This window comes from Microcaecilia unicolor, chromosome 1 (genome assembly GCF_901765095.1).
Source record: "Microcaecilia unicolor chromosome 1, aMicUni1.1, whole genome shotgun sequence".
Taxonomy (NCBI): Eukaryota; Metazoa; Chordata; class Amphibia; order Gymnophiona; family Siphonopidae; genus Microcaecilia; species Microcaecilia unicolor.
The window spans coordinates 321,945,087-321,962,104 of NC_044031.1; the positions used below are offsets into that span (position 1 = coordinate 321,945,087).

The 17,018-nt window shown below is 41.9% G+C and overlaps 1 protein-coding gene across 3 annotated transcripts in view; it reads right to left on the reverse strand.

The window, feature by feature from the left end:
- DSP (desmoplakin) overlaps positions 1-15,764 on the reverse strand; it is a 141,300-nt gene extending 125,536 nt beyond the window's left edge. For 2 of the 3 annotated variants that reach the window (XM_030208891.1, XM_030208882.1), the window contains exon 1: positions 15,287-15,763. In XM_030208891.1, coding sequence (XP_030064751.1) covers positions 15,287-15,468 — 182 coding nt within the window. In that variant the 5' untranslated portion in view covers positions 15,469-15,763. Of the gene's footprint in view, positions 1-15,286 lie in introns of all 3 variants that reach the window. The other variant, XM_030208874.1, reaches the window with a different exon arrangement.
- Positions 15,765-17,018: the final 1,254 nt, after the last annotated feature.

Here is a 17,018-nt window from a genome sequence, read left to right on the forward strand (position 1 = left end):
AGTTCAGTACCAAATCTTGGCCAAACCACTGATGCAGGAAGCTGAGCACCTCTGAGTCTAGGCTTTCCTGACACAAACCCTCAAAAACCTTCCAGATCCACATGTAAGTCAAGGAAGTAGATAATTTGTGGGCCTTGAGCAAGTGGCTATGAATGCAAAAATCCCTGTCTCACTAGGTGCATCTTCTCTCAAAGGCCAAACCATAAGCGAGAAGGGACCAGGATCCTACGTTTCTATCAGACCCTGCCTGAGAAGGCTGCAATCCCTGGGAACAGAAAGTGGATGCTCCATTAGGAGTCAAATGAGATCTGAATACCACAGCCAGGAGCCACCAGAAGAACCAGAAATGGATGGCACTATCTTTCAAAGAACCCTGCTGATCAGGGACCATGGCAAAAAGATGTATAGAAGTTCCTCTCTGGTCCGCAGTTGCACCACGGCATCTATACCCGTCAAAGCCACCTCCTTCCTGCAGTGAAGAAGCACTCAACCTTGGCATTCTTGCTCGAACCTATGAAAGGCTGCCCCGATCAATCCAGGAGCCGGAAGCCTGTCTGACCCAACTCCAACTCCCCTGGATCCAGCAATGAGAACTATGAAAGTCCTCCTGGACACTGTCCTTCCTGGGAACGTGGATGGCCAAGAGCACCGTTGGACTTCTGGTACCTCCCTAGGCCACACAACCTAGAGGAGACAAAATAGTGGAGTTTTTCAGACAGCACCAGCCCTTATACCGGTGATGTCATTGGCAGAAATCAATTTCTCTACCGCCACCTGCTGGTAGGAATGGGATACAACCCATTAATGCAGACTGGTGCAGATGGACACTAAGGAAAGCCTCATTCCTACAATCATCTGAGAATCATCAGGAAGGCCCATGCAACATACCTCACACCCAGGCACAGAGTACAGCAGCCCAGCCCATTTTAGCACAGTGGGTAACACCTCTACCTACAAGCAGCAGAAATGCTAAGTCATGCAGTTCCAGGAGGAGCTTGCCAGTCCTGACTGTAAACGTGCATCCCAAAGCAGTATGGGAGTTGTAGTCCTTAATTCTACCCATTTAAATCAGCGTTGCAGGTCCCATAATACACCAGAATAAGGTTGTCAGAAATCCAGGCGTGACCTAAAATGTCCCTCCTGGAAATGGGTAAATTGGAAGCTCTGAAGCAGGGTTCAAGTCCCAGCAGGTCCTGATTGCCAATGCTATCATATAAACTGGCAAGAGGGCAAATCTTGGATAAAAGAGCCTGTGTTTAAGCTGTTCTCAAGCCTATTCTGGTACAACCAGTCAGGTTTTGGGATATTCACAATGAGTATCTTTCAAATACATTTGCATATACTTGGTCTCTAATATACATGATTTTACCTCACATATCCTCACTGAGGACATCCTGTCTATGAGGTCACCAAGATAGGTCTAGGAGATGCAAGAACATGTGTACATGCTATAATTCTGGCTTTGGTTTTAAATGGATAGGACTAGAAGTAGCAGCCTAGATGCGGGTATTATGAATACATCACATAGCATCAGAAAAATTGCAAAGCTCCACCTTATTCACAGAGCTGTGCATCTTGTCAAACTTCACATTTGGCCAATCTTTTTTGCACCTCCCACTGTAAAATGGACTAGTGCAACTATTCCCAAATGAAGCACCACAGCGAACTCTCAGGGGTGCCTTGGCATATTTTCCCCACCTCCCTCCCACCGCCACCCAAAACACTATTGCTGCTTCTCTTAATGAGCACCAGCAGTGGCAAAACAAGCTGCAGCCATTGCGGGGCCGGACTTTCCATACACGTGGCTGATAGTCCTGTAAAGTCCAGCAAAGGCAGGACTCAAAACTGTTGGAAGGGAGACCCGAGAGGAAATGTCCAGCCTAAGGGCACCGTGACTCAAGAAAGTTTGGGAACCAGTGGGCTAGTGACTCAATCTTGAGTCTTCTGAGTGATTAGGCCCAGCTCTGGAATGACCTGCTAGTGGAGTTTAGGGAGGAGAAGGATTGCATGCTGTTTTCAAAACAATTAAAGGCTTTTCTTTGTGTTGCTTTTAATTAACTGGGTGTGTGGTTTAATATTAATAAGGAATTAGCAGGTAAGGTTAAGCTTAATGCTATTTTATTTGGGTGGGCAGAATCTAAATTGATGTCGATTTGTTTTTCTCGTACTCATTTTATATATCAGATTGTTTTTTTGTTTTGTAAACCACCGAGAAAGAGGATTGTTAGACTGGCAGAGTAGAAGTTCTCAGAAACAAATAATTAAAACATATAGATAAATATTATTAATTACCTGATGCAGCAATACGATACATGTGTATTACTGCATCATGTATGCATCATGCTTACACGTGCACACATAAAAGTAGGTAAATGGTCCTGCATTGCGATACTACACAAGGCCTCCTCCAGCTTAAAGATGACTCTGGGTTTGTGTATATGTTTGCTTGTAAAGACTGTACAACATAGCACTTGATAACCCCCCCTCCCCCAACCATCGATAATGTTTGCCCCATACTATGCATTTGTCACCTGTTTACGTCTGGTGAGAATAACTGTTCCAGTGAGATTTAGGAAAGAAGAGTAGGCAGGCAATTTGGGCTTTTTGCTCTTACATTGTATTGATATCAAAGGTCCACGATTCAGTGTGATTCCACCTTTCTGTATAGAGGACCAACACTAACAGCGCACCTCTGTGAGTCTGAAATGAGACTGTTAATATATTCCGTAACTCAACCCGCCTCTAAAAATGCACCTTTCTACTCTATTCACCCTCTCATACAACCCTGCTCCAAGTCTGAACAGCTTAAACAGGTATTTACCTCTGGCTGCATTCAATGGCCCCCAGGGTTTTACCACAGTTACACAATGATAACCTTGAACTGAACACTAGAGAATGACATGGGGACTAAGTTTGTCCCCACCCCACCCCGCCCCTGCATGTTTTCTGGTTTTATATATTATGTAAGGCCTTTAGTAAGCCTATAACTAATATAACCAAAGAAAAACATTAAACATGTATATTTGACAATTTTAATCTACTGTTACGATTCAGTCTAGTTCTCCTTTCTTCCACAGAAGTCCTTCCCACAGTAGAAAATGTCCTCTCAGAAGATGTGCCCGTAGCAGGAATGTGCAAGATCCCCCGTGCAAGTTTTGGCCAGCAATTTTGCTTACTTTTCCAAAATGACAAAACAGCATCGCCAGTATCACTTGAACATAAATAACTAGCTAGAGAATGACATGGGCACAAAGTATGTCCCCATCCCTACAAACAAACTCCATCCCTACCCTTTTCCCACATTCTTCAACCCTATCCCTACCCCATCTCCACAGTAATTCCGCTAAAATATTACTGTTGCTGTGGATTTACTGCAGTTTACCATGGATTACTGCACATCCCTATCCCCGTTTCATTCTCTACTGCAAACACTACTACAATGCAGACTGAAAAACAGCTCTACCTTATACTGTAACCTACTTGGTTACTGAGATTATAAAGAGCAGAAAACAGTAACATAAATGAGCCCAAACTCAAATATGTGCCATGATCAATACAAGGATGGCTTGTTGGTGATAGCTTCGAGCACCGTAAGCCCTCTGCTATCATTAGTTCATATCTGTACACAATGCTGTACATAACAGAACAATAAATACATCGGCCACATTTATAACTCTTCTCTAAGTGCCTGAAAAATCTCTCAGCTACAATTTCTGGCAGCTGAACCTGCACCGCAGTTAATAATTCATACTATACTATGCTGCTGTTATTCTAGAAGGATTCAAAGCGGTTTACACTGGCTAGAAAAAAAAGCCTCCTATAATAAAGAGGAATCAAAAATCTAAAAAAAATTGCAGTTAAAAAAAACATAAAAAATTATTCCTCAAACAGGTGATTTTTTAACATTGTTCTGAAAGAAAAATAAGAAGGTACAAGCTTCAAATTTAAAGGCAATTTGTTCCATATTTTGGCACCGACAAAAGGAAAGGAAACCTCAAAAACAGACTTGAATCGAAAAAACAAACTTCAACATTCTCAAAAAACCTACTTCCCTGTTTACTAAGCCCAAAGTGAATGGGCTGCGTCGGTATGCACCGACAGCCGCTAACGCAGCTTAGTAAACAGAAAGGGTAGTTTTCTATCCACAGATGGAAGTAACAGTAATTCACTTAAGCCCTCAGAGTTTAAACCAAATATTCATTTAAAAATTAAACAAAGAATTTTAAAATCAATAAATTTATTTATCGTCAGCCATTGAAAATCTCAGAAAATGAATGATACACTTTCAAAACATCCAAAACCATGTATCAATCTAATGACCGTATTTTACATCAGCTGTAAACACAATCTGATGGGGTTCAAGCTTTGTAGATAAACTAAGCACTGTCTACATATAAAATGTAACAAGCTCATTTTAACTTCACCACAGCTTGAATTCCAGAGGCCAAAATATAGGACCTGATTTTGACTTCATGGTTTATCACACTGTGTCCTCTGAACTCCTATTCTGATCAGTCACATCCAGCAAATCTACAGTGAGCTCCTGGTGAAAATGAGCTGCCATGGTGGACAGCTGAAAAACAGAACATATGTTCCACAAATCACCTTTCCTTTAAAGTAACTTTAGGCAAGGTTTATAGAATAGCGCCAAGCATGGGGGTTTTTGGCACAGATTTTTGTTTAGGGGCCATATGTAGATTCCTCTCTTTTAAGGGCAATTCTGTAACAGGGTGCCTAGTAGAAACCTATTCTATAAAGAAGGCTTGTTCTAGTTCAGTCCGCCATTTGTAGCTCTTGAGGACTGAATTGGAACAAGCCTGCTACAAAGGAACAAAGGTGCTTACTTTGCTTTATAGCAGGGGTTCTCAACCTACTCCTCGGGACACACCCAGCCAGTCAGGTTTTCAGGACATCCACAATGAATATGCATGAGATAGATTTGCATGCATTAGTTCCATTCTATGCAAATCCATCAGATGCCTATTCATTATGGGTATCCTGAAAACCTGACTGGCTGGTTGCGTCCCGAGGGCTGGGCTGAGAACCTTGATTTATAGAATTCTAGAGGAACTAGGTATATAAGTTAGTTCTCAGCACTTACTTTAGTCAGAGTTGGTGTAAATCATCGCGCTTAAATGCCAGAGGTACACACTGAATTTATACATTTAGGAAACAGCTAAAGGCATATCTGTTTAATCAAGCCATTCCTTGGCATTAGCACAAGCTTTGAGCTTATACAATCAAGATATTTTACAGGGAGCCCCATGCTCATACTTATCAACTAGAGAACTGAACTGCTTGAGCTTTAAATTAAGGGAAGTTTTATATATTATTTTTCTTATTTATTGTCTCAGGTCTACTAATTTTAAACCTGTGCTTTAATTTTTATATTGTGCTCATTGTATTTTTTTAATCTACATTTTTATTAAACTTTCTCAGGCAAAGTACAAAATGTGATTTTTTTTTTTTAGGCAACTTATAAACCGCAGGACAGAAATGTCTTAATTAAATCGGACCTCTACTTTTGCTCCACCCCAGCACCTCCTTTTCATGCCACAGTAAACATATGCACATTGTCAAATAATTCAAATATTTTTACCAGCAAACAGGATGGGCAAAGCCCCAATTTGCTTTGCATATACCCCTGCAAAGGGCTTGGATTTTGTATTTTCTTTAGTTTTTTGTTTGTTTTTAATCTGACCTTCTGCCCTTTAAAAGCCCTGTGGTGTGCAGTTTAGTCAAGCCAAGGCAAGCAGAGAAAGCAGGAGCCAATACTGTCTTCGGAGAGGGGACATAGACCACATCGTGGGAAGGGAATTTTCCTCAGTAATGTGCCGAGAGTGCAACATACATTATGATTATGGCTTCTGATTTTTGGTTCTAACTGAAAATTCCCAGAAATTGGCCTTGCAAGATTTGGGGACTGCTAACTTTTCCTCCTCCATCTTTAAATAGGTTTTGGGGGTTTTTAATGTATTTTTAGTTTTAACCAAAAATTCCAAGAAATATTTGTCCAACAGTTGGGGATTACTAACTTTTCTTGCCCCATCTGTTAAATGTTTTTTTAATACATCTTTCAGCACATTATGAATATGGCTTCTGATTTTTAGCCGAAAATTCCCAGAAATTGTGATACTGACAGGCAGACCTGTCTTGCACCGATCTCGTAAAACCAGCAACAGGACATGTTGACACATGAAATTTAAGCCGCATGCAGTGCTGGCACAGAGCAGGCAGGGGGGCTGCAGGATGGGCTCTGCCGCGTGATGCTAATCGTTAGGAAGGTCAGTTTCTGGGAATTTTTGGTTAAAACCAAAAATCACAAACTATAATCATAATGGAATGTAAGATACATTTAAAATCCATTTAAAGATGGAGCAAGAAAGGTTACTAATCCTCAAATCTTGGTCAGGAATTTCCATCATGCAAAAAAAAAAAATCCTGAAACAAATGTATCCAGAGTTTTCATGTAACAAAGAATATCAGAACTAGGCATTTACTGGGTTTTCTTACAGATCCCTGGCAGGGAACACTATCCCCCTTTAAGGATATGAGAATGAAGCCACGCCTTCCTCGGGCTCCCACAGACCAGCAACTTCAGCTGAACAAGCCCAAACCTGGACAAGCGCAGCAGACAATGTATTCCTGAGAAACCTGTCTGAGCAAGTCAAAAAACTAATGAAGAATGTGTAATGGATTTGCTTCCCTCCCTCACCATTACAGCTGCTAACAGGGAACACAAATCACTTAAAAAAAGAAGTCAGCACTACTTAATCAGACAGTTAACCAAGCCCTTTATCCCTAGCTTCTCACAGCCCAAGGAAGGCGGGTCACCCAGCCTTAAACAGTGTTTTTGGACAGTTTGACAGCCAGATGCACTAGCTCCATAGAAAGAGCCCTTCCATTACCAATCCCTTAGCAAATGGGTAAAAAACGGGCATGCATGAAGGAAATCGCATGCAAATGAGCTGCTCGCTGTTAGCTCATTTGCACGCAATTTCCTTCCTAAGGAGGGAAAGCCACTCGGCCAGCTGAGCATGTGCAGAGCAGCCAATCATTATGCTGGCTGCTCTGCGCATGCCAAAGACGGCTTCATACACGTCACTCTCAAAAAAAAAAGTACGTCCCTGACGAGCACTTGGATGTTTTTTTCTTCAGATTTTGTGATGGGCGTCCTTCTCTTGGACGTGTTTTTCTTACGTGCCCAAAATGACCACCTTTTACAACTGGATAGAATTGAAAATGAACACACGGTGAGAAGACTCCTGACGCAGGCCTGTACGGCCGAAACACAGCTGTGTCGAGTCCCTTTCTCCTTGCTATCCTTTGGCTAATAAAGTGTTTTAATTTTTTTTAAACAAGTGTCGTCTTTTTCATACTTTTTTACTTTTTCATGTATTTGTATTTTTAAATACAAATTTGATATTTTCTTGTTTTTAATTTTTGATTACTTTTGTTTTTGTTAGTCACCTTCGCTGTTTTGCTTTTCTGTTGTTTTTTTTGCGAAGACTGGTTTCTTCTGTTTTTTGTACTACAGATGGAGCATACTGCGCATATTGTGGATTGCTTGAAGAACAAATCGATCAGTAATTGGAGCAGATCAAACCTATGCTTTCCTTCAAATCTCATATGACGAGACTTTGACTTTCCATACTTCGGACACATCATGCGAAGAGAAAGATCATTGGAGAAAGACATCATGTTTGGCAAAGTTGAAGGTCAATGCAAATAAGGAAGACCAGCAATATGATGGATTGATACAATAACAGCAGTTATGGATGCCACTCTTATCTACGATTAGCCACCTGACTGAAGAACGAATACAGTTTGGAGCAACTATTCAGAGGGTCGCCATGAGTTGACACCAACAACAGATCTAACATAATGTACCAACACAAAACAGTGACAGGATGAAAAGGGTCACAGTCTGATAGTGATAATAATTGGAAGTAGATCGTCTACATTCTATTTCTTCACCTTATTTTTCTTGCTTTGAATTTTAACAACTGTTTTGCCAGAATGTTCACTTTGGGTTCTTATTTTTTTATTCTAAATATATAGTTTACCATCATACTAATATCATACTGCACTGGGCATGGGAAACCAGCTCCATTTTTATAACACATGCTATTTACACTCTTTAGCCCTAAAATACAGCCAATGAACTGAACTGAGCTGCTGCAGCAGAGATGAAGCTTTGGATCTAGCCCCAACTCCTTGGGTTGGCATAGGGCAGGGAGCAGCTGCTGGTAAAAAAAATTCCTGTCATCGCTTAACAATAACCTCTGCTGGTTGATTTAGGAAACAGTTGTGCCAGACTGTGTAGGGAACCCTGGTCTTGGCCCCTCATCCACAAGACAGCTTCTGTGATCACTGGACTAGAAAGGTAGGGGGAGGGTTTAAAGGACCCAGGAGACTGAAAATGAAGTTCTAGGTTTTGGCACTTTAGCATCAGACCCGCTTCCCTGTGGTCTGCAAGGCTGGGGCAGATTTCAAGAGCTGGGCTGGACACACACGGTATTGGAAGGAGGCTGCTGGCCAAAGAGAAACCCCAGCAACTAAAGCTCATTCTGCAATAAGTCCACTGGAACATTTAATAGGTACTTCCTCCTGCAGTTGGCTGTCATTACTGAAAACAGTATAATTCTGTCAGAAGACAGAATATGTAAAACTACCAAACTTGCTGTGTTTCTCTGAGAAACAGTCAGTGCTTCAAGGCTTTTTAAACCGTTCTTCCCTTCCAGTACTGCAGATCAAGCTTCACTCCAAACCACAGTCAGAAACCCGTGCTAGGATTACTCTTGATAAATAGCCTAGCAATGGGATTTGTTTTTAAGACTCCTAAGTTGTGTATTCATGCATGACCATGTTGTAACATGCTCACGGGAACTATTTCCTGCTATTAAACCATGGAGGAGAGGACCATTTGAATCGGTGATATCTTTATTTGTGGCAGGTGATATATACAGAGGTGGGAAAATCCACCTAAATTTGGCATCTAACTCCTGCTGTCATGCCACACAAAAAAGCCTGATGGGAGAGAATGGAGTGCTAATGGTGTAGCTGAATTGGAAGGTAAAGAGGCAAAAGGAAGGATGAATAGGAAAGGAAATTGGAGCAGAAGGGGGGGGGGGGCAGAAGAGAACCAACAAAGTCATGTAAGAGCAAAAGAAAAATAGGCAAAATAAAAAAAAAAAAAGAAGACCTGAGCAAAATTAAGGAAAACATTTCCCAGGTTCTTAAAAAATGTGACTGGTACTCAAAGATCAGATCTGAAGAGGTCACAGTTTCACACTCATTGTTGAATAGTCTCAATCTGACAATATCTGTATAACTCCAATTCAATGCAGATAAACTGAGATTTTAAAAAAATGAATTAGAGCCATTCTGGATTGGCATCTGATTCAAAATCCTATCTTGGTTTTGGTGTATCTCTCCCTGGGGATTGATGGAGTTTAAGCTCTGGGTAACTGATTTGATATGATGTATTTTTTAAATGTTATTTGATTGGATGTAATGTGTGTTTTTTTCTAATTATTATAGTTCTTTGTTGGTATTTTATTTTCTTTGATTTCAATATTGTATAGCACTGTGATCTTTTTCTTATAAAAAGCTAAGCGATATAGCAAATTTAATAAAAAAGTAACTATCACATAATTTTGAGGTAAAAGTTCTTACATCTAAATTCTTAATTTGAAATTGATAAGCCTTTTCCATTATATCTTGTTTGCAACCCAAGAATCAAGCAATAACGTGAATAGGACACAGGACACTAAGGGATTTCTTTAGTTTTGGGTCTATGAGGATGGGGAAAATTTTGGATTTTGCTCATACCTGTTTCAGTAGAAGTAGTTCAGGGTGAGCTATATTTGGGTACAGTAGGTATTTCCCTGCTCCTGGAGGGCCTTATGATCTCAAGTTTGTACCTGATATGATGGAGGGTTAAGTGACTTGCCCAAGATCACAAGATGCTGCACTGGGATTTGAACTCTAGCCTTCCTAGTTTAGTCCATAGCGCTAACCATTAGACTATGATATAGGCCTACAGGACCCTGTTTACTAAGCCGTGTTATAGGAGCGTCAACATCTTTAACGCGTATTAACCATGTACGTGCGTTAACAATGTACGTGCCTACAATATCCCTATAGGCGCCTACTTGGTTAGCACATGCACTAATTGTAGGCACGTTAAAAATGCTAACACGCCTTAGTAAACAGGGCCCTTAGATTGGTAGGTTCAGTTACCTATTTTTCAGAGAAATTCTGGCAGCAGTGTGAGGGCCTTCACCAAAAAAGGACTTTAGCTTTTGATATACGTATGTGCCTATGGAGGGGAGGTGGTGTGTATGCAAAAGTCCTGACTGATCTTCCTCAAAAAATGCCCCTACTGGAAGGGACAACAAAACTGAACACTGTTTCTATTTAGAAAACAAATACTCAGAGCTGGTATCAGATATGCTGGGGCTCAGGGCAGAAATAGTGAGGGACCCCCAAAGCCCACTGACAGACTGTACACCTTCTTCAGCTTCATGAAGGCTAGGGGCCCCTCAAGGTCCAGGGTAACTGACCTGTTCCTGCCCCCGCCGCCCTGAAAACACTAAACGGGTAGACTACTCACATTCAGTATTACAACTACAGGTTTAATCTCACATTTGGGGCACAAAATGCTCTCAAAACACCAGCTATATTTTAGCATGCTGGATCAGACATGTTTGGATTCAAAGCATTTCTCAGCGCACAGCTGCCTGTGCTTGGAAGAAATCTGGTTGCATCAAGCCTTCTCCTGCACCTAACCTCTCCCACCCTCCTCCCTTCTTAATCACTGTCTGTCACTGCAGGTAAATACTGTACATCCATTTTGCTGCATCTTAGTGGGGTGCGGTTGGTTTTTCTTTTATCAAAATTACCCTGACTGTACCGTCTCAGGATCTCTCAGAAGATCTTTCAACTAGCATTCAGAGCACAGGTATCGGTAGATTATTTTTGTTAGTTTAACCTAGAAATCATTGGAAACATTACAACCATAATAAACATGCATCTGTCCCGACAAAGGACATAGTTCTGAAGATGTAGGATGTTTACTAAGCCGTGTTATAGGAGCTAAACATGGCTAAAACACAGGGACTGGGACCAGGTCCAGACCATTAGTGGGTTACTCCTGTCTACTACCTTCCCTTTGTACCTTGCTCCTAATAACTGTTTTCTTCTAATTTTTTTTCTGCTTTGCCTGATTTGTATGATGAGTGAACCACTTCGGCTGCAACCCAGAAAGGTGGTGTATCAATTCCCCAGTAAACAGAAACATGAGTAATTACGCAGAAACAGAAGGGAGGCCTGGTTGTTTCAAGTTATGAGGATCATTACCCCATTCCATTATCATGAGGAGAATATTTTTAAAATTCATTCTCTTTCTCAGGTTTAAAAAAAACGATAAGGGACCAGTATTCTAACAAGGGATCACATACTTGTTTTAAAATAATTATGCTGTGTATAAAGCTCTGAGGTAAACTAGAAAATTTCCTCTTTTCCTCTTATTCATTCCATAACCGGCTTTTATTGTTATACATGTTTATGTCTGTTTATACGTGTGTGTTCTTATATAGATCCTTTTACTTATACATTTATCATATTTCTTAAGTATCTATTTTCATTCTTAAGAACACATATTTTAGATGTGTTTCTATGTAATACACACACAATTTGATTGTATTTTATTTCTTTTATATGTTTTTAGAAAATTTGTGTAACCCCTGATGTAGGCGTTTCAATACGCTGAAACACAGACCGTGTCGGGTCCCATTATACTGAATAAAGCATCTGTTAAGCACCAGTTTCTGTGTTGGAGTGTCCATTATCCATCCTCTGCTCTTTATCTGATTGCTCCTTTACATGTTTCCATGGTCATTACAATCCCAGAACCAGTCTGAAGCATGCATGCCTGGTCAATTTGAGGAAAAGGACGGTCTCAATGATCTGCTTGATTTTAGGAGGAAGGTTAAAGCCTTCTATTTTTGACAAGCTTTTTGGGCAATTTTATTTGGTTTTAGTGTTATTTATGCGTGTGTTTATTGAGATAATGCCACTTTTATGTATCTAAAATGTCACATGTTTTACTGGACATGCCTAGAACTATCAGAGAATTGTGGGTTAGAAATATTTTTGAATTAATAAACAAACATAAAAACACTGGCTCGCAATCCATAATTTGTACCGAGATCACAGTGGTCCTGAAGTTCACATTAGTTGACCTTTTCTATTCCAAAAGCAACACTTTGCTGCCTTACTCTTGAGTCTGAGGATCCCATTAACACACACTCTGCAGGGTGGAGAAATTGCAAAAACCTGACTCCATTAGAAAAAAAATGTCCCCTTCAGCATTGGACACAGTACTTCACCCTGCCCCAGAGCACAGAAGGCCTGCCAGCAGTCACAGAAGGATAAACAAGGAAAGAAAATATTTTTCAGGCAATCAAAGCACCCTTACCCAAATAACTATGTGTATAACCGTCTGTCCCAACTAGCTCCAAATAATTATAGAGCAAACCTCAATGAGGTCGAGACAAAGCAAACTCAATGAGAAAATGTTATTTAAAAAAATACTCGGTAAAGAAAGACCAAGGCTATGATCAAATATGTTTCTTGGTGTGGTAAAAAATGACCTCCTTATTCTTGATTTTGACTGCACTAAAGATAATGTAGTAATTTTTGGAAGGAGTTCTGTCGCAGCCAAGCCAACTCTGGCCATGTATTTTGTCACAGTGAATGATGGGGAGGGGGCCACTGAACTTAGAGATAGGGAACACTGCTTTCAGAGGCTCTAACAAACAGTGATGTCTGGGGTGAGCACCTCAAACTGTAGGGTTCATCTCCAAACCGCATTTAGGGAACAGGCTGCAGCCCGGTGGGAGCGTTGGTCAAGTATTTTGCAGTTAAAAGGAAACATTTCAGCAACTGCGTGGTGCAGCCCATATGTAAGAGCAGGAATGATTTGCTTCCGCCTTCCTGTCCCTTCTTATCTCATTGTGCCCTTTCCTGCTCCAAGGTCTTAAAGTCCCAACTTTTCCAGGGAGATTCTCAGTGTGTCAATATTTGCCAGACCTACACTACAGACTAATAAACCTTACAGTCCCTCCAAAATGGAAGTAAATCAAGAGCAAGTGTGAGATAAAAGTTCCAGTCTAACATTGTAATCTACAGGCCAGAAAGATTACAGGATGGTACATTTTTAGCCAGGTTTGTGTTGTTACCATTAAGCAAAGAAAGAAAGGGGCAGATCTGTGTCTCTTCAAACCCAGAACTGGCAGTAGTGATGTCTGTAAAAGGGGAAGAGGATTACCCAGAGCTGGTCTGGACACAGACATGGGGGAGGAATCTGTCCACTCCCTCATAGCTGAGTCTTACGACTCAGCGCCCTCCACCCTCCCCTTTACATTTTTGTATTCTAGCACTTTGCACAATGAAACAGTAATCGCTTCTCAGCAATTTTTTTTCCAGGAGAATTGTTAGTCAAAAAAAACCCTTTCCAATGTAGGAGAGGGAATTAACAACTGCATGTGAAACTCTTCACTACTAGCCTTGTGCATGAATCTCAAATGCATAGATGCAGTACCTGCTTGTGTCCATTTTATTCCATTGGCTCACTATAAAAGTTGATTTCTTTAACCCCCCTACCCCACCCAGGTTTTCTTTTTGTTTAAGGGGGAAAATATATGGTTCACAAAAAGGGTAGGATCTCAGCTTCCAATCAGAAGTCAATGTGCATTTGTATAACTGTAACTGTGCATGTGTCAGTGTGACAAGTAAATGTCACTGCATGAGACTATAACAGAGAGAGTGTGTGTGTGTTACAGTGAATGAGAGAGAGAGAGAGAGAATGTAGAGAATGACACATGGATGGGGACAGGGCCAGATCCCGGGGGGGGGGGGGGGGGGGGGGAGACAAACCTTGTCCCTGTGTCATTTTCTACTTTGAAGCCTGTTAATGAACTAGGCTGATATTTATGTTTGAGTGATGCAGACAACGATATTTAGATTTTTTGGAAAAACAAGCAAACGTGCTGGTCACAACTAGCAAAATTTGCATGGGGAATCCTATACATCCTGCTACCAGCACATCTTCTAAGAAGACATCTTCTGTTGCAGGAAGGGCTGTGAAAGAAAGGAGAGCTAGACTGAATCCTGAGATTGTTCATGACTTCTTATTCATCCACAGCTTAAGAAATCATAAAAGTGCTTCACAGGGCATATTTCTCCCCTCTAGGGCATACAGAATGGGTTGTATTTTGTACCCCTGGACATTTTAACAGGGTGGATTAGGATTCCTTGGGGTAGTAGAAATCAGCTGTTGTGGGGATTGGAAGGGCAGAGGGTGGTGGTGGGAAGGAGGGTTATTATAGCTGCTCATTGTTATTATTGTTTTCTATTTGTAATTTATACACAATAGTTGCACAGAATATTGTTCCTTTTCATACTTTAATAAAAAGATTTAAATATAAAATCATAATTGTTCAAGGCTTCTGCAGATGAGGACAGAGCCCATGGGGACGGGGCGGGGATGGAATCACAACCCATGGGGATGGGGTGGGGAAGGGGACAAACTTTGTCCCCTTGTCATTCTCTAATAGTATGCTGCCTCATCTGAAGTGCAGTATATGAAAAACTGAATAAAAAGTATAAAGCACTGGATTCAGTAAACGGTCTGAAAATTCACAATACTCAACAAAGGACGTTCAGGGATGGGTGCCCTTTACAGATCGGCACCAGGATTTACACCAACTGAAATTTCATGTAAATCCTGGACTGTAATTTAGGCACAGATCCCCAGTATTCAGTAATATTGCTAGCATCTTTAGTGAATGCCCCCGACCTGCCCATGCCCCTCCCATGGCCGTGCCCCCTTTTGAGCTGCACAATAAGATTTGTGCGTGGATCTTTATAGAATAGCGCCTACCAAGATGTGTGTGTGTTGCCAATTTACACCAACAATTAGCACTGATTGGCTCAGCCAATTAAGTTGCATGCATCTCAGAATAGCACAGAAATGTGTGCACCATTTATAGAATTTTCCCCAAAACTGTATAGATTGTATGTGCGTGAGTGTCAAATACTATGTATGTGACTGACTATCAGAGTGTGTGTCACAGACGAAATGTGTGAGCGACAGACAGAACTTTGGAAGGCTAAGTGCTTTGAAAATACGCCTCATGCATGTATGTCTGGAAGGGTCAGTGTGTGCTGGGGGGGGGGGTCAAGAAATAATGTGTGCCTATGCAGTCCCCATTCTCACCCGTAGCCGTCGCCGATGGTCTCGGTGGTGTACACGTAGTTCCTCTGCATGGTTCCCCCGCCTCCCATCATCTTGGAGTGACTGTTCATCTCAAACCTCCCGGCTAAATCCTGACCGGAGTCGGCCCGGGTTAACCTGCCCAGGGTGTTGATCCGGGTGTGAGATCCTCCGTTCATACTCATGTCTCCAGGTCACAGGGACTAGATACGGGCTGCCGGGCTCTGTCCCTTCTGATCGCGGGGAGGAGAAACGAATAACAAACGAAACAGCAACACCCCCCACGAAACAGGACGCTCTCTGTCGGTGGTCGAGTCCAAAGAGTCTGAAACAGCCGCAGCAGAGGTGCAAAACGTCAGAAGGCAGCAGCACAGACAGTGAGGGCGCCCGGAGCCCTGCAGCCGTGAACAGGTCTTTCTTTCCTCGCTCCGTGGACGGGTCTTTCCCCCCCTCACTGGCAAAGGGAAAGCCGAAGCCACACCTTTGTTTCTTTTTAAAATAAGAAGGCCTGGGTGGAGACGGTGCAGCCGATCCCTCGCCCTTCCCTGTCTCTCTCCCCCTCTGGCTTTCCCTCCTCCCCTTGCAGATCGGGCACCTGAGCTGAGCCCCGGAAGCTGTGCACTGGGAGGGAGGGAGGGAGGGAGAGGACAGCTGAACTGTGCTGCTGTGCCAGCCAAAGGGAAGGGAGCCTCCCCCAGGAGCAGCTTACTGTGTGCTGGCAGGTTTGCTAACGAGCTACACGTAGCAAAACATCCCACCATGCTTAATTCCTAGAAAAGAAAGTACAGGTGTTACCATAGAAAGTCTCAGAGGGGGGTAGTCATGTTAGGGGGCCAATGTAGTAACAACTTAAATCTCGGAAAACATTTAATTCTTCACTTCATTATCAAACTGGTCTGATAAGGAACTACTACAAATAATTTCTATAGCACCAGTCGCTGCCACTGTCACTTCCAGCTGCCACCGATTATTTTTCGAGTTCACAAACTTGCCTATTTAACAAGTATTTACTATTTACCCTAGCTGAAAATATTTAACCATCTCTCTGACCTCATGTGCAACTTTCTTTAAATCAGTCACTTGCTTTCTAACAATTCTTACTCTCTTACCTATCTATATATTCCATCTTTGCTTTACCCTTCACTATCAATTAAAATGTTCTATTAGGTATCGTGTTGACATCATGGCCGGTCTTAGCAAGTGCGGGGCCCTGTGCAGACCAATTTGGTGGGGCCCCATCCTAGCCCCGCCCCCACCCTAGCTCCACCCCATTGATAAGATTATTCCATTTTTAGACATTTTTTTTATGAAATTTCAAATAAAGACAAATGAAGCTAAACTTGTACAAAAAAACTGATTGAAATAATAAGCATAATGCTATCATGAACCCCCCCCCCCCCCAGAAATTATTCAGTTCAAGTCCACTACAATTAGTAGTTCCAATTCTCATAACAAAGGAGAAAATATGGAAAAATATTACGAAAAGATCCAGCACACTGCTACAGTGTACAAGGTATGCCAGGAATGCTTTATCTGCCTATGGTTGGAGACAGGTTGAGTGACTCGATGCGGTCCCGGTCCAGGTCGAAGCGGAGGCACGAGGCAGAGTTGAGGCACGCTGAGCGGGGCCCCCTTAGGCGCGGGGCCCTATGCGGCCGCCTTGGTCGCCTCTGCCTAAGACCGGCCCTGGTTGACATTGTAAGTAGTATACTATGCCATACTTTGTATTGTTATT